The sequence below is a fragment of the Clarias gariepinus genome, chromosome 12 (assembly GCF_024256425.1).
Source record: "Clarias gariepinus isolate MV-2021 ecotype Netherlands chromosome 12, CGAR_prim_01v2, whole genome shotgun sequence".
NCBI lineage: Eukaryota > Metazoa > Chordata > Actinopteri > Siluriformes > Clariidae > Clarias > Clarias gariepinus.
In genome coordinates this window covers 5,247,261-5,275,239 of record NC_071111.1, presented here as the reverse complement: position 1 = coordinate 5,275,239, position 27,979 = coordinate 5,247,261, and the positions used below count along the sequence as shown (strand labels likewise).

The window sequence follows — 27,979 nt, the reverse complement described above, 5'->3', positions numbered from 1 at the left end:
TGCTTGTGGTCCTATGACCACATCCTTCAGAATTAAGCAGAAGGAAATTAATTGACATCCAATCTTTTATGTCCTGCACACATTGCTCAACTTTAGTAAACTGTTTTTTCTTGTCTAGTTTTGCTGAGATGTATAATTGTGAGTCATCAGCATAACAATGAAAACTAATACCATGTTAATGAATTATGTTGTCCAGAGGAAGCATGTAAAGTAAAAAAAAAAAGCAGTGGGCCTAAAACTGAACCCTGTGGAACACCAAACTCCATTTGAGAACATAAGGAATGGTTACCATCTAAATCTACAAACTGATAACGATCGGTCAAATAGGATCTGAGCCACAAGAGGGCCATTCCCCTAATTCCTAGTACATTTTCTAATCGTGTAAAGGAGAATACTATGATCAATAGTGTCAAAAGCTGCACTGAGGTCGAGTAACACAAGTATAATGACGCAACCCAGATCAAAGGCAAGTAGGAGATAATTTACTACTTTTACAAGTGCTGACTCTGTGCTTTGAGGCCTAAATCCTGACTCATACAGTTCGTTTATGCTATTTTTATGTAGATATGAACATAGCTGCTGTGATACTACCTTTTCCAGAATCTTAGACATAAAGAGGAGGTTTGACATCGGCCTGTAATTGGAAAGCTGACAGGGGTATATATGCTTATAAATGCTTAAAAAGTGAAAATCTCACCTGTCTGTTCGCGTAGAGGAAAACACGTCGTTTTGCAGTGTAATTTTTAATTCAATTAAATTTTATTTGTATAGCCCTTTTAACGATTTACATCATCACAAAGCAGCTTTACACAATCAAAAGAATTTTCCGTCTTTGATTCTCATAAAATGGTGCCGATCTAAATGAGCTGAAGAGTGATCATTGTGCTCACCAACTGCGCATGTGCAGATTTTTATCCACCTACTGACAAATGTGCGGCACTGCAGAAGCAACACAACTCTGTTGCATTGATTTTAAATAACTGAGCTGTGTAAATTTAAAGAATTACTTTGTTTTTAAATTCTGTCAACACAACTATTTTAATTTCAATGCACAAAAGAAATTGAATTAATTAATTTAAACATAATTAAATTTTTTGGATCAACAAAATGCCATGTTTCATTTTTTTTTAAATGTGGGAAAAACCTCAGCTAAACTGTAATGGTTAACCCCTAGAGAGTGCCAAAGCGTCTAGTTTGTTCTTTTCCGTTTGTAGTTTTGTTTAGGTTGGACTTCGTGTCCCAGACTGCACCTCGGTCAGGTGACGTAAGGATTCACCTGAACCGAGGAAAGCCAGTTAAGTTTATTCTAAATAGCCTGACTGGAGCGCAGTCAGGCGTCGTGCTTTTGTTGTTGTTGTTTGATATATGATTTATGTCAGTGTTGGTTTTTATTAAAGGTTTAAAGCTTCACAACGTGCTCTAAAGTAAAGAGCTTAGATTTTATTTTGTGTTTTGCCTTGTTAATAAAAACCGTAATTGAAATGCCAGCTCGCCTCCTGCACTTATGCCACAACCACGCAAACACCGACTGAGGAATCATGACATAAACGAGCTCAGCTGTGACACGATATTATTGTATAAACATATTGAACTACTGTCTAAATTAGTTTTTATCATGATTTGAACTCAGGTTAAAGAGTGAAAACACTGTGTTAACTGTTCAAGAAGTGCTGTAGATACACAGAGTACTGCTCAGGGTTATGTGTGAGTGAGAAAACAATGAATAAATTGTAAAAAAAAAAAAAAAAAAAAAAAACCTTACAGTAACATGATGGTTAATTGTAGACCAAATCACACAACAAATCTCCTGCCTAAATTAGTTTTTGATCTCTCTCTCTCTCTCTCTCTCTCTCTCTCTCTCTCATGTAATAGCCTTCTTGTTATTCATTCCTACTTATCTTCCTCTTATCTTTCTTATTTTATCTACTCTCTTTTTTACTTCCTTTACTTAATTCTCTTTTTCAGATATGTATTTGCTTTTCCTCTAATTTTAATTTCAAGTAAACCCTGACATACCATACCAGACACCCCTCTACCAAGGTTTGACAATGACCAGCATCAGGAAATGTTGCCTCTTACTCAAATCAAATAATCTTACAGAGACTCCACAATAATCATGTTTCGGGGGAGATTATCACACATTGAAAATCTTGGATTACAAAAATAATTCGTTCTGGAGGCAGGGTCGTATTTCAAAACACTCGTAAATCATAAGAAATAATGGAAACTCATACTATTTGTTCCACAGAACAAAAAAAATAAATACATGAAATAATTATTACATAATATAGTAAAGTAAAAATAAAACAAATTAACCTGCACTTTACCCTTAGAAAAAGCACTTTAAAAAACCAAAAATAAATCCCGACAGATAAGTATTTCTTTTCTTGCCCGCAGGCGCTGTGTATGTTTGTGTGTGTGTGTGTGTGTGTTTGTGTGTGTGTGTGTGTGTGTGTGTGTGTGTGTGTGTGTGTTTGTGTGTTTTGTGTTAAGTTGTGGTCCCCTGTCCCTCTTCTCATTTTACACATTAACCCTTCCTCATCTCTTATTTGAGTTTATTATATCATCACTGCTGTAAAGGCAAAAAGAGGAGTGGTGTGTGTGTAAAGGCAAGAGGAGGAGGCTCAGATGTGATCACGTGACGCTCGGCGTGAAAAATAAGAAGCACATGCGTGATACATGATACTTGGTGCTCGTAAACCAAGACTTGTTCGTTTTTCAAGTCAAAATTTATTAAAAATCTTTGCTCGTCTTGTGGAACACTCGCAAAATGTGTTACTAGCAATCCGAGGTCTTACTGTATATATCTGCATCTACCAGATTAACGGCAATGGCCTGCAACTATTTAAACAATGTTTTTTTTAGCATTGATTATTATACCTGCATAGGCAATTATGTGCACCACTACTGTAGCTAGCTGGGAGACGACAGCAGCTGTTTTATGCAATCTGAAGATGTGTATTGTATGTGTCTGCTCACCAAGATGGCGCCGGTGAGGTCGGCTGCTGTCACGACTGCACCGACCTATTTTACTTTGTTTTCATCTTTTAAGTTATTTTTCAGTGATTTTAAACCAACCAATTCATCACCATTGAGTACATTAGGTATGATAGAGACACTCTTGTTTCTATTGATATACAAGGTACTCACAATTCAATGTTTTTAACTCCGGATCCAAGCTGGCCGGGTGAGATCCTGAGGCAGAACAAAGGATGCGACGCAAAGCGGCGACCCCAAGGGACACGAGCCAGGACGCTGCACTTATTGTGGTGGGGGACTTTAACAGTGCAAACCTTAAATGCGCAGCGCAGAACTTTAATTAGCATACCTGCCCCAACAGGGACGAAAGGACACTGGACCCCTGTTACATGACAGTCAAGGATGGCTCCAAGGCACAAGAACGGAAGTTCCGGTTCAGAGGGAGGTCGCGCCCTGGATGGACCAATTGGTGGCCGCGTTACAGGACGCACTTGATGGCGCAGACTAAAACCATCCGCGACGCTCTGAGATCTCCCACCACTGCCTACAACGCGGGACTTGTGTCGGGGGACATGGCTGCATCATATAACGTCCTGAAGGCAGTGAAAGAAGCGAAGCAGCGCTACGGAAGGAAACTAGAGTCACAACTCCAACAGAGTGACTCCAGGAGCCTGTGGCAGGGACTAAGGACAATAACAGATTATAAAGCACCAACATCCGGTATGACGAACGCGGACGTGAATCTGGCAGATAAGCTGAACACATTCTATGCTCGCTTCAAAGCTGCAGCTAAAGACGCTAGCGATGCTAATGCTAATAGCAATCTTGGATCTGGATCGTTTTTTAAAAATTCATTAAAATAAAGTTCTTTCTTTTCATAGCACTTTTCTTTTATGAGCACCACTCTCAAACTTCATCTTGTCCAACTTTTGACCTACTGTAGCTAGCCAAAGATATCACCTGTCACTCACATTTCAATATGTCACACACCGAAACTATTCCTACCTTCATGATACAGGCTGCTGTATTATGGTGCTCACGCGAGTCATTTGTAAAATGGATCAATCAGCAGCCACAAACATGAACATCAAGTGATGGATATAAAATCTGTTTATTTATTGTTTTTTTATTATTATTATTGACTCATGATAGTCCCCTGGTCTTTATAGGCCCTGGGATTTCAGTCCAGGTAAATCTGTGCAATAAACTGTCCTTGAGTATCTATAAAAAAATTATCCAGACAGGTTCCGAATTAGACCCGCAGTGTTAAATTATGACACTAAAAATGATCACATGAAAGTATTTAACATTTATAATCTTTCACTATTTCCGACCATACATCTGATCATACAGAGACCCAGATTATCATACATCTGGCAGTACTGTGGGCTTACCTTAAATATTATGCCTAAGCAGCTTGGAGGATTCTGGGTACCTCCCTCTGTTTGCTGGAAACAGCACATGTTTTATAATAATAATTATTATTATTACTATTATTATTATTATTATTATTATTATTATTATTATTATTGAATGTGACTGATTAGGAGGGTTTTGACCGTGAGGAGAAGACTTGTACATAAACATATAGTTGGAGTCTGGGGCAAAACAAGGGTCAATCATTTCCTTAACCAATACCTCACTTCACTCCTTGGGACCAAACCTCTCGAACTCTACATGGTTCTAAAGCTGCCCACCCTTTACTGTTGAGTACAGGAGCATAAGTGCTTAAAATGCTGTATATATAAAACACATTAGAGGTACATTAATAAAAGCAGTATGACCTGGGGAGGTTGATCTTGGGCTGAGTGTGGAGCTGTCTGTGGGCTCATCTGCCTCACCTGTAGCTTGTAGTTTTAACTAAAAGTGTCTGTGGCATGATGATGAATAGTGTTTGTAAAGTATCTCCTGCAGGTGAAGACACTGAGGTGAGGTTATTCCAGGGCAGTATTTTCCCCATTGCCTGGAGACGGTTGGCACTGTTGTGATGTGGATGATGTAATGTGGCCAGATCCAAACACAAGTGGAATCCATAATCATCCACCAGATACCTTTAAATCCCTTACTGCACTACTCTTTTGTGTACCATTACACTATAATTTAGTTGTAAATGTTTTTGCAATTCTCTGAGTTTACAATAACACATGTAAAGAGTCTGGCAGACAAGAACCAGATGTCACAATCACAAACAGTCTTTTTATAAAGCACACTGCAATGCAACTCAAAAGTATGTAGTCTTAGTGTAGTTATGATCATTAAAAGCAATGTGGTTTTGAAGGCGCCCAGGGGAATGGGTCCACAGGTCAAAGTTCAGGTGGAGAGATGTCCTCTGTGTAGCCCTGAGGTGCAGGGAGCAGGTGACACACACAGCATTGAGCAGGTGGCCCGAGGCAGGCAGAGACAGTGGAGTGTGTGTGAGAGCGTGAGTCCGGCAGCTTCCTTCTTAGCGAAATAGGCTCTCTGAGCATTGAGTCTGTGGAGACAGGAGATATGTGTGAGTAAACACACAGATAATCCCTACTCACTGGGTGGAAGCGGAGAGGCTCTTCAATGGGCCACAAGCTGTGGGAACATGGCGTCCTCTGATTGTCCTCCAGCCCAGATGAGTTAAGGTGGCCCGCACCCTTGTTAGGCACACACTGGTTGTAGGTGTGTTTCCGTAGCTTACAGTGAGTGTGTAATGTGTGTGTGCGAACAGCGACTGTACTGAACATTAGCCCACATCACACATTATACATTGTACTTTGTGTTTTGTTGTTGTTGTTGTTGTTGTTGTTGTATTAAAAAACCCAGTGATGGTGAAAAAGATTTTTTGAGGTTTTTAAGGTCAATAAAGTTTGAATAGATGTACTGTAGTGAAACAGTCTTTGACGTTACTCTGTAAGAGAGAATATACAATTGGGTTATGAGGAGGTGCTTCAATAAGGCACCACTGAATATGTTGTTAAGTGTGGGAGCACCAACAGGGGGGTATTCCAGAAAGCTTGGTTAACTTACCATTTGGTTAATCTTAACCTCTGGGTTGATTAACCCCAAACCCGCATACCGCAAGTATGTCGGTTCCAAAACACCTGATAAGAGTAAGTTTCATCAACCCTCTACTGGTTACCCAGAGTTAGTGCGCGTGCACGGTGCATTTATAAAGACAATAGATCACAGATTTCACGAGTCAAAATGGAAAATCAAAGTGAAAAAAAGAGAGCGACGTACTTCACAGGTTTTAATGCGCGCATATGAGGAATTCAAGCCTATAATAATGAAATAAAGCAATACGGCTGCATCGGCTAAAGAAAGAGAGCCGGCATGGCAAAAAATAAAAGACAGAGTAAATGCGTGAGTGTATTAAATTGCAAAATTAACATCGCCTCCCCTTTTATTATAATACAAAAAAATTTAACATCCCTTCCGCATCCTTTTGGCTGTTAAATGAAAGCCTTTACTTTTCCTGCTATTCATTTCTTTAGGTTAAAATACCAATGTATACTGACTAGGAATTTATGGTTCTTATTTAATAAGGTGTAATCCTTCTGGAGCCAGAAGCCGAGTGAAAATTAAACACAAAAACGTTCTGCAAAAAGGTAATATTTGATTACACGATCACTGAACTATTTATTTAACAAGATTTACTTATTCTTTCTGTCATGGAGTTACAGTAATAGACAGAAGACTGAAGCCCGTCTAACCTTTTTACATTAGAGTAACAAACTGTCATTGTGCTTTCACAGTACATACCTGGGGATTTACCCACGGATGAAGGTCCTTTAACCTCAATGCACAATCTAATCAATGTAAGAATTTGTGTGCAGTTGTCCATATTTTAATTTTATTGTCTGACTGAATTTTATTTATTTAATTATTTTTAATAATAAATCCTAGTTTCCTTCCTACACTCAAAAAAATATTTAGGCCCAATTCATAGGATTTATGTATTTCAATTGCATGTAGAATTTCCATCCAATTTGATTACATATTTTTAACCTAAATGAACTATTAAACCTTATGTAAATGAATTAAGTAACTAATAATAGTACCAATAAATCCAATTTGTTTTAAATGCATAAAATATATTTAGGCGTAATAAATAAGATTTATGGATTTTGATTGCATGTAGAATTTCCATCCATTTGGATTACATATATTTTAACTTAATCAAACAAATAAACTTTGTGATTCCTATTTACAAGTCATATGTAAATTAAATGCGCAAGACTAAGATTTAAGTAATAGTATCAATTTATAAGAAAGAACATTATGTATTATTACATAATTAACCCAAATTATTTTAAATGCATCATATTTATATATTCTTAATTAATAAACCCAATGTATTTTAATACATATTATACATTTCTTTTTCCTCCCTAAATCACAATATGCTGCAGCAAAATCACACACACAAACAAAAACAGTAGAAACACCTTGTTTTAATGCTTCTAAGCATATTTTGAGAACAACAAAAACAACAAAAAATGTGCTAAACCTTAGCCAGTGCTACAGATACATTACCTAATATAGAAAATTCAAGGTAGAAAGAACCTGTTAACAGCACTGCTTGTATTAAACATACAGAGTGTTTACATTTAGAATTGTGTTGCCAGTGAATAATAAAAAACAAATAAAAAGAAATAAATAAATAAAAATCTATTGAAAATCAACAAAATAAAATTGAGTGTCTTTGCTTCACACTTTTTTGTGTATGTTAATATCACAGATGTATTGAACAAACATCCTACATGAAATAAATAACGTTCAACTTTTAAAATACTAAGTTTACAAACAGAACAAGTTAACCCACCTGCTTCGAAGGAGGAACAAATGTTAAAAAAAGTAAAATCACTGAAGCATCTTAATTTTCAATCCTTGGACTTTTGGAGACAGTTTGGTGGTATCCAGTTCCATGAAGACTTTCTGAAACACTTCGAATGTGCATTTAAGGTCCTTTGGGTAGTTTAGGTTAAGTGCATATATGAGTCCAAAAAGCATCACACATCACAAGTGTGACATTTTTTAAGTTTCGCAGAACTTCCACACCTTCAAGCACCACACCAACATCAGTTGGCTCATCTCCAGGACCAGCACCCTCTGCCCGAATGACATAGATGCCCATGGTTGTCTGTGCAATCCCCGACTCAGCCTCTGAACTTTCACAGTCCTGGAGAAAAAACAAAGAGAATGAGTTGTGAAAATATATATTTTCAGACACTAAATAAAATTATGTAATGTCGTTACTGGCTTGTATACTGTATTTGTTTTGAACACTAGTACATTACAAATAAAATGCAGCAATGATAATACGAGTTTTATTTTTTTTAACTCCTGAAAAATTAATTTAACATTACTATAAAAAAATTATACATAAATTATTCTAACATAGAGTATTTTAACATAAACTTACCACAAATTCTTTGACAAGTGTCTCAAGATCCTCATTAAGGTAGACACTCAAGCTCCTTAGGATGCAGTCCTGCTTGATGTTTATGTCTTCATTCTCAAACAAAACGATCCCCCCAAAAAAACAACATTAGTATCTGATTTACAGTTTAAATAATGCTGAATTTCAAGTATAAAGACTCAATTATCTTAATCAAATACCTTATTTTTAATGGGAATTTGTAGTTTTTCTTATATATTGTATACTTATTTTTCATCACAATGCTATGTATAATTATCTAACAATACTATATTTAAACAATTAGGCCAATAAATTATTTTGAATAGGTGTGCTAGTAAGATTAGGATGTCCCCACTAATCAAATAAATGATTTTAAGCGTGTAAAAATGTTTGTCTCTGTTTATGTCAAAGCAATGTTTCTAAAACCCAGTCATGATGAGTGACTAGTGGAATACATTAAAAACAAAGAAAAAACACTTACTTCAGCTGTCAGTGCCATTATCCTGCCGATTTTCTGTCCTGCAGTTCCTCCTTTGTGAAGGAAAACCTTCAGCAGGTCATCAGTGTATTTGTCCAGTTGACCAATAAACTTGGATGTCAGAGGAACAGTTGTTATACGCATGAACTCCAAGTTGATCTGAAAAAGAGTAAAAGAACAGGATGTTCTTCACTTGAAACGAGGCCTGTAACAATATGAATCCATTTTAAACATACGGGTTACTACACTTACTTCTCCAACTTGGAAAAGTGCTGGGCATCTGTTTCGGACCTCTGTAATCATTGGTTCCTGAAGAATTTCTTGACGTCTGTATGAGAAGGTACGATGCATCTTTTCCTTGATAACGGTCTCGTTATTCTGCTTTTTTACCTCGGTCAAAATAGCAGCCCTTTCTGCTTCCAGGCTGTTTGGGGTTTCGCCTCTGGGATGGTTTGGACAGAAATTAACCTCTGCCTTGCGGGGCTTTTTTATGTTTGCAGCTGGTTTTCCCTGGCCTTTCTGTTTGTGTTTAAGGGAGTTGACAGTGACTTCAGGGTGTCCAGCTCGGCCAAGCTTGGTGCGGAAGTTCATCATTTTGATCTTAATGTAGTGTTTCCATCCAGAATACCCAGTGGGAGTTCCTTTCTCGTGCAAACATGGATGGGTCTGTATTAATGCCTCAGCAACTTTCTCAAACTGATCATCCCTTGGATATGCAGTGTACTTAATAATTTCTTCTGCAAGACCCTCAAGAATATCAGATCTGATTTTGGGGGTAAGAGACAGGACAGTTCCATTAACACTGAAATCAGAATTTCCCTTCTGGAGCTGCATCTCTGCACAATATGAAAAGCGTGGAACTACAAAGACTTCAGGCCAAGTGCAAGATCGCGACTCTGGAGATGACAAAATTACAGTTTCATTTGTGCTACTGGAGTCAACAGATGAAGAATCATTTGGTTCTTGCGATGAGAAGCTTGAGAGCGTCACTGGGAATGTGAAGCAGGTATCTTCAGTGAGTGAAGCTAAGGACATTACAGAGCTGGTAGACTCACAAGGAAAGTATATGACTTTCAAAGTGCTTCGATCTTGAATGTCTGAAATTGAGGAGAGATTTAAAAATTCATTTCCGAACTCAACATCTCTGTACTGAAGCCTAACCTGCTCTGTCAGTCCAAAGTATGTTGTAATTTCACGAGCCAATTCATCCACAGATTTCGGCATTCCAGATGCAACGGTGAGTTTTCTTGCATCATCTTCCCCTCCAAAAAGAACTCTAAAGCTAACTGGTCCGGTCATCCTGATTTAATCTAGAAATCAGATCCAAACAAGATAGGAATTACCTCAAATAACAAATAAAATATTAACATGTAAAAGTTACTAAATACTTTTAACTTGCACTGCAAGTTAAATGAGTAAAGCATACCTTTAATGACGATATGTCTCTTCAGAGTCACCATTCGCTTAGAGCCAACCGTATAGGCCACAAGTGGATAAGAATCAGTCAGCTCCTCAAGGCAAACCAGGGCAATCTCTTTACCAGGTGAATAAGTGAACTCAAAGGCTCCAAAATGGTCTCTATACCAAGCTGACAATAAGCGAACAATAAAGGTCAGCTCATCTCTCTTTATGCACATTTGTAGAATTTCTGCAAATTCAGGAATTCCAGCAGTTGAACCACATGCAACTAACATTCCAATGTTGTAATGGATTCCCCTAGTTGTAACACTTTTTGCAAGATGAACTTGACTGATGTCTGGATACTTCTGCCTGAGAGCCAACACAACTTCCTTATTCAAAACATCAACCTGTACTGTGGAAACCTTTGTAACTTGCAAATGTGATGTATTGAAACTGTGCGAATATAAGTGATAACTGATGAATTGCTGATGTTTGGCTGCCAGTGTGTGTGCGATATTCCTGAAATTATTTGTGTGCCTGGCGACTTGTTTAAAAAAGCTATGTTTTGCTTTAAATCGAAGTGTCCATATGCCAACAAGAGGCCCAAAGCACCCAATCAGGTGCGCGTAATGCTCAAGATAATGGTGCTTTGGTAAAAGCTTTACCATTGGGTTGAGCTGAAGTAGTCTCTGTCTGTGTTCAGACACTCTGATGTCAAGATAGGCTATTGTCTCGTCAGTGTGAGCAGGTGCCACAGCTAACTGTACAATTTCTTTCAGATCCAAAATGACCTGCCACGCAAGCTCATCCTCTGGTACCAAGTCTCCAATTAGAAATGGAAGCAATCGTATTAAGTTCCAATTCTCATGGGCATTACCCCCGATTGTCTTCCTGGATGAGTAATTGTGTGGTATGATGTGAGATTGATTTTTCTTGTCACTCCACTTGTAAGGAAATTTGAGGATGCGTGTGTTAAGGCATTCAAGATTAAAATATTTCCTAGAGATGAGCACACTGAAACAATGTGCCAGTTCAAAAGGGACAACACCCTCTAATAAATCATGCACTAAATCGGGGGGAAAGCCTGTGCTAACATGAAAATGGTTAAGATTTTCTGTTAAAACACAGGCTCTCTTTACACCAAAGCAATTTGTTTTAGTTTCCTGTGCAGACTTCACATGTGCATCATGTATTTCTTTTGTTCGAAGCACAAAATCACCTGACTGAACATCCTTTGACTGAATATCTAGTTTCTGAGCAGTACAAAAGCGACAAACATACTGGCCAGAGAAACTCTCGACAAAACCAGCCAAACTGTGGGCTCCCAAGTTATCAGCTACAACACTGTGGACTGTTCCTTTGACAAACTTTCCAAGTTTTGAGATGAACACACCATGCTCTTCTAAAACACAAAGGTCTTGCAAAAGTGGTTCTAGTACTTTTCCATAGCCGTATAGCTTTACATCATTACTTTTGCCTAAAAGTGTTAAATAAATTGAAGAGAGTGCTGAATGACAGCCTGGTGGCAAGTTATTGAGGATCCAGTATACACTACACAACTTGTGTTTTTTACGTGACGTGCCCAGCGGATTACATAGTTCAAAATCATCTATGTATAAAGTTAAACAAATACGCAATTCATCACCTGACAGAAAGGGATTTTCCTTGAAGTACACACCGTCGCGTACAGAGTGATACTGACGATTCTCCACCTGGTCTGTAGTACTTTCCTGTGCTTTGTGGCTATTAACGACACTGTTTAACACTTCAGTACAACCAAGTAGCTGCTGCAAAGGCTGCAATATTGGGATGTATTGAAAATTTTTTTGGTCCAAAATAAATTCCACCGGCTCTACAATATTTAACAAGTCCTTATAATACTCCTTTCTCTTATAAGCTTGTCAGGATGAACTAACCTAGGTGACCAGAAGACTTAGCTTTAGCGATTAGCCCAATGTAGCGTGGATGGTGAACCCAAACGCGGAAAAAAGCGAGTAGGTAGGATAACCACGCTTGTTAGTCTAAGGACTCTCACAGAAGGGGAGCAAGGGAAAAACACAAATTTAACCCGCGTCCTATAAACACACACTCAAGATCAGAAAGCGAAACCCAAATAAAGTGAGTACTCACGAACCGATGATGGACAACCAGAACCGACATGGGCTGAACTCAATGACTGAGCGCTGAATCGTGGTTTGTTTACTCCTCTTATACTTCCTGATTTGCGACCGCTCTACTTCCGGTCCTAGTGCCGGTCGCCGATTGAGTGTGCATGACAGTACCCCCCTGTCCAGGACCGGCTCCTGACGGTCCTGGGGTGGAGGATACCCGACGACGGTAGTCCCGGATTAATTCGGGGTCGAGAATGAACCGGGACGGAATCCAGGATCGTTCCTCGGGGCCGTAGCCTTCCCAATCAACCAGGTACTGGGTGCCCCTGCCCCGAGGGCGTGAGTCGAGGATCCGGCGCACGGTGTAAGCGGGACCACCGTCGATAATCCGGGGAGGAGGAGCAGGGGGGGTGGGTGGATTCATTGGAGAGGTGGTGAAGTGTTTTAGTTGGGAGGTGTGGAAAACTGGGTGGATCCGGAGCGCCGCAGGCAGCTGGAGCCGGTAGGTGACAGGGTTTATCCGGTGGGTGATGCGGTATGGGCCGATGAACCTGGGAGATAGCTTGCGGGATTCTGTGTGTAGGTGCAGATTCCTTGTGGAGAGCCATACCTTGTCACCTACGTGGTACAATCGTCCCGGAGGGTGTCGGCGGCGATGCTGGGCGACGTAGGTGGTATTGGCACGTTGGATGGCGAGGTTGGCTTGGTTCCACAACCGCCGACACCTACGGACCAACTGTTGGGCCGATGGTACATCAACCTCCGGTTCTTGATGGTCGAACATCGGAGGTTGGAAACCATAGCATACCTCAAATGGACTTAGGTTGGTAGCTGAGGAGACGTGGAGGTTGTGGGATAGCTCGGCCCATTTGAGGTAGCGGGCCCAGGAGCGCTGGCGATCCGAAACAAAACACCTCAGGTAGCGCTCCAGTTGTTGGTTGGCCCGTTCCGTCTGACCGTTAGTCTGGGGGTGGTAGCCGGAGGACAGACTGCAGGTGGAGTTGATCAGACGGCAGAAGGCCTTCCAGAACCGGGCGGTGAACTGGGGCCCTCTGTCCGAGACGATGTCCTTGGGGAACCCATGCAGGCGGACTACGTGTTCCAAAATCAACTCGGCAGTGTTTTTGGCTGATGGGAGTCCGGTGAGGGCCACCAGGTGCACGGCTTTGGAGAACCGGTCGATAATGGTTAGGATGGTGTCTTTTCCTTCTGAAACCGGCAGGCCCGTGATGAAGTCTAAGGCGATGTGCGTCCAGGGCCGTCGGGGAACGGGTAAAGGCTGGAGCTCTCCGGCAGTAGGCTGATTGGTGTCCTTGGCCCTGGCGCACACCGGGCACGCCTGAACGAACTCTTCGACGTCCCTTCTCATGGTGGGCCACCAGAATGCCCGTCTCACAAACTGTAATGTGCGCCGAGTCCCTGGGTGTCCTGCGACGGGCGAGGAGTGGCCCCACTGGAGAACTTCGGGGACCAGACGCTGAGGAACAAAGAGTCGTCCAGGCGGCGCACCTGCCGGCCCAGTCTCCGCAGCCTGAGCCTGGCGAACCCTTGTCTCTATGTCCCAGTGGATGGGTGCAATGATCCGTGAGGTGGGGATGACAGGCACGGGGTCCGCCCGGGGCATCTCCTCTTCTTGTTGGCGAGAGAGGGCGTCGGCCTTGGTGTTCTTGGAGCCCGGGCGGTACGACAGATGGAAATTGAAGTGTTCAAAAAACAATGCCCACCGTGCCTGTCGTGGGTTGAGTTGTTTTAGATTCCGGATGGTGATGAGGTTTTGATGATCCGTCCAGACCATGAACGGCTCACTGGCGCCCTGGAGCCAGTGACGCCATTCCTCCAAGGCCCACTTTATGGCCAACAGCTCGCGGTCCCCTACTCCGTATCGCTGCTGAGTGGGGTCGAATTTCTTGGAGAAGAAGCCACAGGGGTGTAGCTTCTGGTCTGGACCTCGCTGAGAGAGAACAGCGCCAGCGCCCACATCTGACGCGTCCACCTCTACAACGAACGGTTGGTTGGCATCTGGGTGAAGAAGAATGGGTGCCGTGGTGAAGCGATGACAGAGTTCTTGGAAGGCGGAGATGGCTTCAGGAGTGAGATGAAAGGGATGGGAGGAGGGCCTGGTCAGACTGGTTAGTGGTGCTGCAACTGTACTGTAGCCCCGGATAAAGCGACGATAGAAATTCGCAAACCCCAGAAACCGTTGGAGCTGTTTGAGCGTCCTGGGTAGGGGCCAAAGACGGACAGCTTCCAGTTTCTGCGGATCCATGGCCACACCCTGGGACGAGATGACAAAACCCAGGAACGTGGTGGAGTGCTGGTGAAAAGCACACTTTTCCAACTTACAGTACAGCTGGTGAGCGAGCAATCTCTTGAGAACTGCCCGTACATGTTGGATATGTTCTTCGGTGGTGCGAGAGTAGATGAGGATGTCGTCTAAATATACAAACACCCATCGGCCTAACATGTCTCTCAGGACATCGTTTATGAATTGTTGGAAGGCCGAGGGTGCATTGCATAGTCCAAAGGGGATGACCAGGCTCTCATAATGTCCTGTGGGAGTGATGAAGGCCGTTTTCCACTCATCACCCTCTCTGATGCGCACCAAGTTGTAGGCGCTCCGGAGGTCCAACTTCGTGAACACGGTGGCACCAGAGAGGGCGTCCAGGGCTGAGTTGGTGAGCGGCAACGGATGTCGGTTTTTGATGGTGATTTTATTCAACCCCCGATAGTCGACACATGGGCGAAGTTCTCCTCCTTTCTTCTTCACGAAGAAGAAGCCGGCGGCCGCTGGTGACGAAGAGGGCCGGATGGTTCCATGGCGAAGGGCACTGGCGACGTATTCCTCCATCGCCTGTGTCTCAGCCGCCGACAGTGAGTACAGGTGGCCGCGGGGGGGAACAGAACCTGGCTGCAGCTCTATCGCCAGGTCGTAAGGGCGATGTGGTGGAAGGTGAGTAGCTTTTCGTTTACAAAAGACTACAGCCAGGTCACGGTAGGCGGAAGGAATAGCGTTGGTGTCGACATCGGGGGCCTCGGACTCCGTGGAACACGTCCCAGCTGGGTCCCGTAGGCACAGCTCAGTGCAGGTCGGCCCCCACTGAAGGATTTTATTTTTTGTCCATGAAATGAGAGGGTCATGTTGTAGCAGCCAGGGGTATCCGAAAATGATGGGAGGTGAGGAAATGGAGGTGAGGTGGAATTGGATGGGTTCGCGGTGTTGGTTGATGATGAGGGTGATGGTCTGAGTCTGGTGGGTGATGGGGCTAGATGACAGAGGCCGACCGTCGACGGAGGTGATTTGCACTGGCTGGGATAACGCCTCAATTTTTACCCCCAGTTCTTTGGCATAAGTGGAGTCAATGAAGTTGCCGGCGGCGCCGGAGTCGATGAACGCTGCACTTCTGACTCGTTTGTGGCCAAACTGGAGGATTACCTGAATAGTAAGACGAGAGGTGGTTGTGTTGATGGTGCTGGAGATTTGGAGGGAGCCCGGTGAGTCTCTCCTCCGGCTCACCGGGGCTGCGCGTTTCCCGGACGAAGAGGACAGATCGCCCGGTGGTGTGTCGCGGACCCACAATAAGCACACAACCCCTCTCGATACCGGCGTGCACGTTCTGCGGTAGTCAGGGAGGCGCGTCCTAATTGCATGGGTTCCCCGGCTCCGGTGTCAACCACGGCAGGAGGTGGAGATCCGACAGGTCCAGTGGTGGCAGCAGTGAAAATGGTCGGTGAAGGAGGTGTAGGATGGTGAGAGGTGAAAGCAGGCGGCAGGGTCCTCGGGGCTGGCTTCGGACGAGAGAGGAGGCGCTGGTCGATGCGGAGGGCTAGCTGGATTAGTCCCTCCAGCGTGGCTGGAAGCTCTCGTCCGGCAAGCTCGTCCTTTATGCGTGACGCCAGCCCCTCGTAGTAGGATGTCCGGAGCGCGGCGTCTCCCCAAGATGTCTGCACGGCGAGGGTTCTGAATTCAGCGGTGTAGCGGCTCACGGACAATCCACCCTGCCGCAGGTGATAGAGCTTGGTGTCGGTCTCCACCTCGCCCGCAGGGTGTTCGAAGGTGAGTCGAAGTTGGCGTGTGAATTCATTATAAGAATGGGCGGTGTCTGAGTCTGATTTAATCACTGCCGTGGCCCACTCTGCTGCCTGCCCAGTTAGCAACGAAACGAGAAGAGCAATGCGTAGCCGATCGGTGGAGTATTTGGTGGAATTAAACTCAAACACCAGATCGAGCGCTGTTAAGAACACACTACATTTCCCGTCCGTGCCATTCCATTTTTCTGGTAAAGCAAGAAAGACATCAGTAGAAGGGGGGGGGGCGGGGTGATGCGGAGCCGCGACCGCCGCGACGGGAGGCCGGCTCGCCGCGCTGTCAACAGCCGCCCAGAGATCCGCGTTCTCCCGCCTGAGCTCCGCGACCTCGCGGCGCAAGGCCGCGACATCTTGGACGCTCTGGCGCAGAGTAGCGATATCCCCGGTTAGCTTATTGATTAGCTCGGCATGCTGGTCAACCACGTCGCAGAGATGCGCGTAGTCCGCTGGGTTCACCGCTTTTGGCTCAGTCATTCTGTCAGGATGAACTAACCTAGGTGACCAGAAGACTTAGCTTTAGCGATTAGCCCAATGTAGCGTGGATGGTGAACCCAAACGCGGAAAAAAGCGAGTAGGTAGGATAACCACGCTTGTTAGTCTAAGGACTCTCACAGAAGGGGAGCAAGGGAAAAACACAAATTTAACCCGCGTCCTATAAACACACACTCAAGATCAGAAAGCGAAACCCAAATAAAGTGAGTACTCACGAACCGATGATGGACAACCAGAACCGACATGGGCTGAACTCAATGACTGAGCGCTGAATCGTGGTTTGTTTACTCCTCTTATACTTCCTGATTTGCGACCGCTCTACTTCCGGTCCTAGTGCCGGTCGCCGATTGAGTGTGCATGACAAAGCTGTACCAAAGGGACCACCTTTTCCTATTGCATTCACCAAAGGATTAGATTTACACAGTACATCAGCTAGTTCCGTAATTATTGAGGTATCAACGTCAAGGTTTATGTTTTTGAAGAATTCAGAGAGACTGCTGCAAGTTATAGGCACAGACACACTACTTAACAAGAAGTGAAGTTCATCAAGTAATTCATTAATTGCTGTAGACGGAACATGAAAACCGTTTTCCAGCTTTAGTAAAACTAAAGCAATTTTTTGTTCGACTACTTTTGAAAGATCCTCTGAAGTATCTGTATTACTATCTCCATTAGACGGAGCAAAAAAATCTATGTCTGCAGAAGTTGAGGGGCAATCATCTTCAGGACTACCAGATTCATCAGACTGAACAAATTGTTTAACAACACCTGCCTTAAAATCTTTTAGAGTGTGGTGATTATGCTTACGATTTTTATGCGAGTTAAACGTACCATATATGTTTGTCTCAAACATACATCCCTCAAACATGCAAGTTATGGTTTCATACTGCCTAAGATGTTGATTTATATGAGAAAAGTAGTCCTTCTCATTTGAAAGTTCCTTACAACTACACTTCTGACACAAGAATGTAGTTAGCTGAGCATGTGTTGTTGCTGAGCATGCTACATATGTGTGCCTTGCAAGGCTCTTCCAACTTTTGAATGTACATGGGCAATCTGCATATGGGCAGGGATACCGGCATTTGCAACCGTGGTTGAAATGTTTCAGCCTAAAATGTTTAAGCAACTCATACCTCGTAGATAGTTTAATGTTGCACACTTTACATGGCCACATTCACATATCTGTGAACAAAGAGAAAAGAAAAATTATCAGTTGTGTCCAACAAGTGCTGGCTTTCAGGTGGATAGTTTACAGCACATTACCTGCAAAATAATAAGAATATTATAAAATAAATTATACAAAGTATAATGTGAAAAATGTCTAACTGCTCATTTGTTGTTATTTAAGGTTGTTATGGTGAGTGCCTGGGACACTACACAGAATTGCAGTGTCATTTCTTAACCAACTAAAGAACCCGCTAAAGCCTATAGATCAAACAAAGCAAATATGTTTTTAACTATGTATTAAAATTACATTTAAGTTTTTACATTTAAAAACATTTAGTTTTTTTTTATTATTAATATGCTGACTCACCTAAAATTTAAAATGGTTTCCACTGTTTGTAATCTGATATATTCATTTTTCTAAAATAAAACAAAAAAAAATATTTGTAGCATACGTACAAGATCTGGGAGGTTGGTCCTGCTATAGAGATGTCAGAAAGATTGCTTATACTGTATGAATCAGATATCTGTTAAAAAAAATTATATATATATATATATATATATATATATATATATATATATATATATAAAGGGAGGAAAGAAAGAAATGGTTTTAGATTGAACAAATACAGTTAACGTTTTTATTAAGACTCCAAACTTATTTTGCTTATGAAATCGCTTATGAATTTATTAGCCTTCAGACATTAAACCATAAAATAAAACAAGAGCCAAACAACAGTGTCTGGCTGTACAGTCTGCCACATCAAATAACGAGTAACATAAAAACATCATGGTCGAGATGCTAAGGGCGTCTTGCACACAGCCACTAGATAGTGTCACTAACGTACGTAATGTTAATTCTATTATAAGCAATCAATGTACAAACGTATTTTAAATTACATCATTTTACGGCTTTAGAAACCATTTAACGCCATTTTGTGATTTTAATCTTTACAAAATTACCCACCCCTCACACCACTTTAAATCTGAATTTACGAATGCACATGTCACCATCCTTTTTTTACGTCAGTAAACGCGGATATACATAAAAAAAAAACATCTCTATATATTCTAATTACTAATATGTCGAATACAGGCCAAAAATTAGTAACTAATGTTAGCTCATGTGTTAGCAGCATGTGCAAGTTAGCTAGCTAATGGACTTAACAAAAAATGTGATAATCAGTGTATTAATATTAGTGTAATGTAATATTCTGGACGCTAATAATACACTTATATATTCAGAAACCAACAGATTACAAAAGGATGACTGTAGATGTAACTTACCTTATAATCAGGCCACCATCTGCGTTGTTCTAATGCAAAATGTTAATTGGAACCTTCGTCTCCTGCTGCTGTTGCCGCCCTCTACCGAGTGGAGTATGGCATGACGTCATTTCTGCTTCTAAACACTTCTATTTCCCGAAATTTGTATGTAAAACAGTCTCATAAAATTTAGCTATTTGGATTTGGCTTGTTCCACATCTAGCTTCATGTAAACTACATTCATGCCTTTTAACTGATTAAATCTAATAGTTTAAACAATTTGCAGGTTTAGATTAATTTTAGGTAATCTAAATATATAATTTTTGAAAAAACGATTATTTAAATAAATTCAAAAGGATGCAAATACCTAATAGTAAACTATGCCATGGTTTATTTTTTTGAGTGTAGTTGCCAGCAAAGGAGCTGTATAAGGTCCATCTTCAAAAACAAATAAGAAAAAGTGACATGGAGATGGACCTTATACAGCTTTAAATGGAAGAGAAAAGGCTATCCATTAAAAAGCAACACTAGAAATAGAATTACTGGAGCATCGCCTTAAGGTGAGAACTTTAGGTGCGTATATTAATCTGTTGCATGTTAAAAGTGTTGTGTATATAAAGCAATGTCATAAAAAAAAACACATTTTATTTCATTTTACTTTCATTATTTTTCAGGAAATAAAGAAATGAACTGAGCAGCAGACCAATGCAAACAATTTAATAAAAGTAATTTTGACAAACCCTGTCTTCCATCACTTCCATGTTGTGTGCAAAAATCTGTAGAGGTTCCTCTGGGCCTCTTCTTCAATACAAGGAGGGTGGCTCTCTCCTCTTATAGTGGCAATGTTGTGCAGCACAACACAAGCCACTATGATGTTGCATGCCCTCTCTGGACTGACCCGGAGCCCACGCAGACACTGAAACCTAGACTTGAGGATCCCTATGGTCATCTCCACCTCGGCCCGTGTTCGGCTGTGAGCCAGGTTAAAGCGTGTCTGTGGTCCAGGATCAGGTTCAGGGTAGGGGGTCATTAAATAGGGCAGACAAGGGTGTCCTCTGTCCCCCAGCAAGTAACCATTGTACTGTCCTGTAATGATTCAAGTGTACAATACTAATATATATAAAAAAAAAAAAAAGTTGAATACAGCAAAACATACCCTGCTGAAATGTCTGGCATAATGATGACTTGTGGAGAATTCTGGCATCATGCACAGATCCTGGCCATTTTGCATCATCATTAGTCATGATGTGAGTTGCCTCACATATTAAAAAAGTAATAAGTTTAAGGACTTTAGCAAGGCAAAAAATTAAGCACACGAAATTAGGTTGTTACCTGTACATTGCTACTATGAATAACTTTCCTATTAACATCGTCTCCCTCATTTATTGAATGTTTAATAGGAATGTGTTTGCCATCAATCCACCCAATTACATTTGGAAACCCTGAAATAGAAAGTCATATATGGAAGGATCGAGTGTGTGTGTGTGCAGGATGAATACATGTATACAGTAGATATACATAGTATGACTACATATTAAATATGCGTAATCGATTTTACTATAAAGGACAAACCTGCCACTCTGTGGAATTCCTCTAATAACATGCAGAGGTTTATGTCCAGGGAACTGTACACATGTGTGTAAGAAGTGTTTAAGTGCCAGACATACAGTTGCCTTTCCCATATGCTCAAAAAATTTTTGCATATGTACAAAAATGCCGTTATAAATATAATAAATATGTGGTTTCAAGAGATGTGTTAAGTAAATTAACGATTCCATTGAACACCAATAACGCTCTTTCAAATAATCATTAGGAAATTAAAAAACATCAATACGCGGTCTTATAACTCTCTCCCGGCGAAAAAACCTCGTATAATTTGTGCCTCCGCGTCCACGGGATCATCATCAAAAGTGCGTGCCGTGCTGAATAACCTTCTGAAACAAACTTACCCTGGAACATAACCTTCTACCGAGCAGGTTATCTTTAGAGAGTAAGTTGCTATGGTTACATACATACCCAGAAAGTTACCTCCGTTTTTGGAACCGAAAGTTGAGGTTAATCACTAACTTACCCTCAAACTTATCCGGGTATGTCACATAACCTGCTTTCTGGAATACCCCCTGGAATAAGAGGGGAGCGTTGGGCCGTGGAGTGATTGTGGACATGTTGGTGAGGATTAATTGGTAAGCGTGAGCACTTTGCAGCACTAAGGTAAGGGTGTTCTACACCACATTAAATTCTGTTAAATCTCACAACTAAAAGGAGAATGTATTTTACCACAGCGTGGAGGCAGGGCTTATAGCAGTATGTGACGCCTTACTTCTTATTTTCCCCCCAAACAAAAGGTAATCTCAAAACATGTGCTCTTATCCCATCTTTCTCTTCTGCAGTGTTTATTATTTTTCTTTTGCTTTCTTCTTTTCAAGTTCTCTTTCCTTAGTGCATTTGTGTAACCACCAACTCGTTATTATTTATTAATTTTTCCTTAACACTGTGTCGTATACTCAGGTGACTTTAAACATCCTGCGGCACACTCCTTTGCCAAATGACTGATATTCAACATCTAGAAGATTCGGTTAGTAACTTTAATGTGCACTTTAGTTCCGTGTGACTGGGCGGTGTATGATTGGTCAGAGTTTGATGAAGACCTTGTGTGATTAGTCAAATAATCTGCACTGTTGTTGTAACGCTGAGCTTCTTAACTGTGTTGTGTTTTAACAACTCTATACAGAAAATCACTTTACTGGTGGGATAATGAAGAAATGTTCAGTTAAATGTCAGTCTCTGTTTTTATGAGCAATTTACTTTTAATTTTGAAGATTTATTTTGGTAAATCATGTGTTCAACAAAAAATATAAATATAAAAAATATTTCCATAAGTTTTTAAAATGGGATAAAAGATTTAAATATATAATTAATTTGAAGAAAAGTGTGTGTGTGTGTGTGTGTGTGTGTGTATGTGTGTGTGTGTGTGTGTGTGTGTGTGTGTGTGTGATTGTGCTGTATCACATCCTCCCCCTCAGCACCTGCAGTCGCTCCCAGCTGCAGCAGTGCTTCTCTGTGCTCTCTCACTCTCCCAGGTTTTTGTACCACGCTCTAACACTGTGTGTACACAACACTACTACTGATATAATGGTAACTCTGACAGTAGTAATCTCCTGCATCTTCAGTCTGGACTCCTCTGATGGTCAGAGTGAAGTCAGTACCAGATCCACTGCCACTGAAACGAGCTGGAGTCCCTGTGTATAAGCTAGTGGCCCTGTATATGAGGAGTTTAGGAACTTCTCCGGATTTCTGCTGGTACCAGGCGAGGTAGTTACCACCAGCTACACTGCTGCTGGTTCTACAGTTGATGGTGACGGTGTTTCCTGGAGCAACAGTTTGCACTGAAGGAGTCTGAGTCACAGTCACCTGACCTCTGGATCCTGAAGAGAAACATAGATTGTGTTTCTATGCTGTAAAGTGCTGTAGAATTAGTATGAAATGAAGTGTGTGAGGCTGTGAGTTGATGTTAAACTCTCACCTTGAGTCCAGAGGGCCAGTGTGCAGATGAAGACGCTGATCAAAGTCATGGTTGCTGTGGGTGAAGTTGCTGAGCAGCAGCTCTCAGTCATGAAGTGTTAAAGTCACAGGGCTATAAACACTCACAGAGCACTGAAGCATGGGCTGCTAATGCAAAGTGTGTGTGTGTGTGTGTGTGTGTGTGTGTGTGTGTGTGTGTGTGTGTGTGTGTGTGTGTGTGTGTGTGTGTGTGTGTGTGCACTGCAGTGTGATGGAGGTTTTTGTACGATGGATTTATTAGAATGTATCACTGTGGTGGACTTTTGGTGGAGGCTCCAAACTCATCGTCAACAGTAAGTGTGTTTTCTTCTTTTAAACTAAATCCATATAGAGAATTACTAATTGTGGAAATAATTTAACCCAAACCTAAACAAATTATATATGTTTATTATTGGTTTATTATTGTATAATTGATGTTTATTGTGTATTATTCTGCTCTGATGAGGAATACATTTCAGTATCAGAACAGATTCCATATAAATCATCTTAAACAAATCTCCAATTATTTATGTTAAATATGTAATAATTACCCACTTGCTATATATTCCACATGCAATAACTCTGCAGTTACTCTATAATAAAGATTTAATAAATATAGTTATTAAATATAGTTGCTGCAGTTAAATATGATGAAGGATTGAACTATAAAGTGATAACATTTGTTATGTAAAATAATTTTTCCCAGATAAATGACAGTGTGGAACATGTGTGTTTTGTCTCTGCACTGAAACTGATGTTAAATAATAAAATACTCAATGAAACTCAGTCATGAAGTCAGACTTTATTAGACTTAATTACTCTGTAAGATCAGTCAGTTACACAAAGTTATAAACATATTTTATAATTGTGTGTAAATGACGTGTATATGATGTGTTTATAATGTGTGTGTGTTTCTCCTCTCCAGCGGGTGTCGTGGTAAAGCCCTCCGTGTCTCTGCTCCCTCCGTCCCCTCTGCAGCTGTCTGAGGGATCGGCCTCGCTGCTCTGCCTGCTGTCTGGCTACTCTCCACAGGGGGCGCTGGTGAGCTGGACAGTGGACGGCTCAGAGGTGAAGAACGGGGTTCTGACCAGCGCAGAAGAAGAGAAGAACAGCCGTTACAGCCGCAGCAGCACCCTGACCCTCAGCAAAGACCTCTGGGAAAAGGGGGAGGAGTTCAGCTGTAAGGTCTCCCATAACAACGTCAATCATCCAGTCACGTTCAGAAAGAGTCAGTGTGAAGACTAGTGGATCCAAGATAGAGTTTAACATAGAGCTGCTTATGATCATCTACAATAGAGTTTCAATTCTACACAATGCTGACATTTCTGTCTTTACTCTCTTCACTGTCCTGTTGCTCTTCCTGTAGTTTTTGCTGAAATAAAGCTGAGTTTTGGACGTTGTCTGTTCTTTTATTGGAGTTAATAGTGATGATCAGTGTGATGAGAGAGTGGGATTAGCTGTAGATTCAGTGCTGTGTGTTGTGCTTCAGTGAGTTTGACTGAAGGAAGTTGAACATCTGGTGAAGTTTCTGTTCTATTCTGGGAGAAATGAAACTTTTCAGTCCTGTTCATGCAAATCTCACTTACACCTCACTGCTCTCTCCTTAAGACAGGATTAATATGTAGACTATTCTTCTTCTTTCATCCCTATCATGTTTAAAAGCTCAGAGTTCTTTGATGTATTTTATTGATACCTGACACATTAAAGGTTATAATTCCAGTGTGGTACATTTATACTAAACCACTGAATCCAAATCTATAAGAACTACAGTATAACACACATATGACTCACCACACACACTCATAGAACTGGTAGATGGATTTGTGATTGATTAACAGCTGTCTCATCCTATCAGTGGTTAAAGATGGATTTGTGATTTAGACTTTTGTGAAATGGTGGCAGGAACAGTGTGAGTGTTGACTAACCAGCCCCTAGTGAAATCCAAAGAGGCTTGAAATAGCTGAATTTAGCTTAAAAATTCAGTACAGGGAAGAATTAATAAAATGCTTTTGCACAATTATAGTCAATAGAAGTAAAAAGATTCTTTCTCACTGATTGTGTCAGAAAGTGAGTTTGCGATGTTAAAGCATCTTCTCATACTGCAGTTACATCTGCTTCTTTAACAGGGTGAAATGCCTGATCAGGGGTGCGTTTCCCAAAAGCATCGTTAGCCAACTATGGTCGCAAGTTCCGTCGTTACCAACATAGTTCAACAATTCGGTGTTTCTCGAAACCATAGTTCAAACGAACATTCGCAAACAGCGTCGCAAACCTACGTGGTTGGAACTACAGCCTTCGACCTGTGGTTAGAAGCATCGTTCCCTGCCGCGGCTGGGTGTGTTCTATTCACAGTTAAGGACCCTACGCTCTATTAGTTTTTAAAATTTTTCCCAACCACTTTAAGCGATTTGGAAAACTTAATGTTTTGGTGGTCAGATATTAGGTTATTCATTTTTCGGTTATTTTGATTAGAAATTCACTTTAAAATGATATAACAGCGATACCATCACAATTATTCTCCCTTCGAAGTGCCCTACGAAAGCATTATTTATGCCGGTTGGAGCACAGCCTTGGTTTCGTTTGTGCGAACAAAAAGGTGAGTTTTCAAGTAAGTATCTTTGTTAAAAAAAACAAAGAAATTTCTCATAACAATATTTGTAGTGTTAGAGGTTTTCACTTATAATAAATGTTATCTGTACTGTTCACTTATTCAACACTTGTTCAACATATACAGTGCACAAAGTATTAAGCACTAAGAAAAAAAAAATATATATACACTACCATAGTGCAAGCCTATTTAAAATATTACTTAATATATATTCAATGAATGTACCCAAATAAATCAACAACAATGCTATAAATAAGCATGTGGTATTGTGTTGTGCTCTCAGAAGTAGAAGTAGAATATGGACTATTTATAGGTTAATTATATATTAATTATTATTATATTATTATATATATATATATATATATATATATATATATATATATATATATATATATATATATATATATATATATAGCCTACTTGTTTGCAAAAGTATTAAAAGAGAGTCTGAAAGGGGGAAACCATGTAGGAAAATAGACAAAATATTAAGTTCATTCGAGATTCATTTAAACAAAAAAAAATACAGGATGCATTTTGCCTTGATGTTTGTTCGAAGGATCATCATTATCACATTATCATCATCATCCTCATCAGAAGTGTCATCTTCCTCATCCACAGCAGCACCAGAAAGACCCCCTCTTCCTTATTAAAAAGCGGGACATTTTCCTTGACTGCAATGTTGTGGAGAATTGCAGTAACTACAATTACATGGCAGCTTTTGGAGGGGTTCAGTTTCAGGCCACCACTGGACTTGCTTGTTTGGTCACACTTGCAAAGTCCCTCCACTTGTTTCTGACTTCCTCTGGGCTTCTCTTATATGCATTTCCAGAAGCATAAATTTTTTGTGCGATTTCACACTGTGTTTTTTAATTTGGAGAAAAGCAAGATTTGATTGTTTCCCACCTCCTCCAAAAGAACTTCAAGCTCTTTTTTAGTAAATTGTGGTTTTCGTGTCACATCAACTCTCATTAAAACATGTCTGTATGTAAAAGGACTTATATAGGAAATGATCTTGAGCAAAATAGGTAACAGGTGTTCACAACACAATCCCAGCATTTTCAAAACCCATAATTTCTTTTTATTTTAATTGTACTTATGTATCAAGACCAAATAAAAAAAAATGAGTTAAAATGAAATATAACTAACAGTTATAGACTTTGTTATCCGAAAAGAGCACATTTAAACTGTGTATGCCTATATATGTTTTATTGTATATATAATAATGAAAATAATGAATGTTGCGTTCGTGACATTATTACACCACTTCTACGTAACGTCACTGCGAAAGCGCATTGAATGCGAGCCGAAGAGAGAGAAAAAACACTTAACAGTAGGGGGCGATATGTGCTTATGGCACTACTCCGCTATTGTATCGAAGAAGAAGAAGAAGAAGAACGACAGATTAAACCAACATGGTTCTAACGATGGAAGTGCGACACAGGTACTATGGTGTTGGGAAACACTTGTGACTAGTTAGTTATTTTCTTCAACGTTGCATCGTACAATGGTGGTTAAGTAAAGAGCTACATCGTTGTACGGGAAACGCACCCCTGATTTGTTTTACATTTCAGCAACCACTTAATTACATATTCTCGAGGGGGAATACTATAGAAATGGAAATTGGATATACTTTAGAGTAGTCAATGTTCAGGTTGTATATCAGTCCAGATTTACTGTCCTCTAATAATAACTCAGCATGCTGACTTTGTCTACATAACAGGCAATGAAAATATGTACACCCTAAGTGAACATGTCAAAACTGTGTCTAAAGTGTCAGTATTTTGTTTGAGCACTGTTGGTATGTATCATGGCCTTAAACCTCCTGGGCATGGAATTCACCAGAGCACCACAGCTGCACATGGCATTTCTCCACCTTCCACTTGAAGTCGCCTTACAGGTGCTCAGGTTTACTAACTTTTGTTGCCAGCTATTTTGTTATGTAGACAATTCAGGTTTACTAACTTTTGTTGCCAGCTATTTTGTTATGTAGACAATTCAGGTTTACTAACTTTTGTTGCCAGCTATTTTGTTATGTAGACAATTTAAATTCAAATTTTATTTGTCACGTACGCAGTCATATACAGTACGACATGCAGTGAAATGCTTTTTTGACTACCAGTGACCTTAAAATAAAAGCTTAAACATAAGAAATAAATATGAATAAAGGAAATATGGTAGAAAATAATGTTAAGTGGTAAAATATACTATACAAGTAAAAATAAAGATATATTGCAGTAAATAAAGATACATTGCAGTACAAAGAAATATTGTAAAAAAAAAAATTTAATTACATTTACATTTACATTTTGGCATTTGGCAGACGCTCTTATCCAGAGCGACTTACAAAAAAATTAACTAGTAAAATATACTGTGCTAAGTAAAATAAAATAAAAATATACTCTACAAATAAGAACAAAATAGATATAATATAGAAATATAAAAGAAAATAGAGAATAGAAATT

General features: G+C 40.6%; 1 protein-coding gene and 2 gene segments (V, D, J or C); 1 reads left to right on the top strand and 2 right to left on the bottom strand.

Moving 5' to 3' along the window:
• Positions 1-7,415: 7,415 nt before the first annotated feature.
• LOC128534594 (uncharacterized) lies at positions 7,416-21,273 on the bottom strand. 4 transcript variants are annotated; one of them, XM_053509057.1, is made up of 10 exons: positions 20,526-21,273; positions 20,110-20,455; positions 18,563-18,630; positions 18,073-18,121; positions 10,276-10,437; positions 10,011-10,159; positions 9,102-9,745; positions 8,853-9,008; positions 8,375-8,467; positions 7,416-8,131 (listed from the first exon to the last, which is right to left on the bottom strand). In XM_053509057.1, exons 7-10 carry the CDS (start codon positions 9,681-9,683, stop codon positions 7,934-7,936), a joined length of 1,029 nt encoding a protein of 342 aa, XP_053365032.1. In that variant the 5' UTR covers positions 9,684-9,745; positions 10,011-10,159; positions 10,276-10,437; positions 18,073-18,121; positions 18,563-18,630; positions 20,110-20,455; positions 20,526-21,273; the 3' UTR covers positions 7,416-7,933. The 4 variants fall into 4 exon arrangements, with proteins under 4 accessions (XP_053365032.1, XP_053365029.1, XP_053365031.1 ...); XM_053509054.1 differs by having other exon boundaries at positions 9,102-10,159; XM_053509056.1 differs by having other exon boundaries at positions 7,416-8,120; positions 9,102-10,159.
• Positions 21,274-22,465: 1,192 nt separating this feature from the next.
• On the bottom strand, positions 22,466-22,941 carry LOC128534696 (Ig kappa chain V region 3381-like). The segment is given in 2 exon segments: positions 22,466-22,794; positions 22,893-22,941. Coding segments are annotated over 2 exon segments (378 nt in total).
• On the top strand, positions 22,940-24,304 carry LOC128534695 (immunoglobulin kappa constant-like). The segment is given in 3 exon segments: positions 22,940-22,948; positions 23,172-23,223; positions 23,835-24,304. Coding segments are annotated over 3 exon segments (381 nt in total).
• Positions 24,305-27,979: the final 3,675 nt, after the last annotated feature.

What these genes read in the sequence shown, in the direction of transcription:
- LOC128534594 (XM_053509054.1), bottom strand. Translation starts at nt 10,148, where the DNA reads ATGACCGGACCAGTTAGCTTTAGAGTTCTTTTTGGAGGGGAAGATGAT. An exon ending in TAATGGCACTGACAGCTGAA is followed by an intron (nt 8,468 to 8,852) that starts GTAAGTGTTTTT and finishes GTTTTGTTTGAG; the next exon opens with AATGAAGACATAAACATCAA. An exon ending in CACTTGTCAAAGAATTTGTG is followed by an intron (nt 8,132 to 8,374) that starts GTAAGTTTATGT and finishes TTTTTTCTCCAG; the next exon opens with GACTGTGAAAGTTCAGAGGC.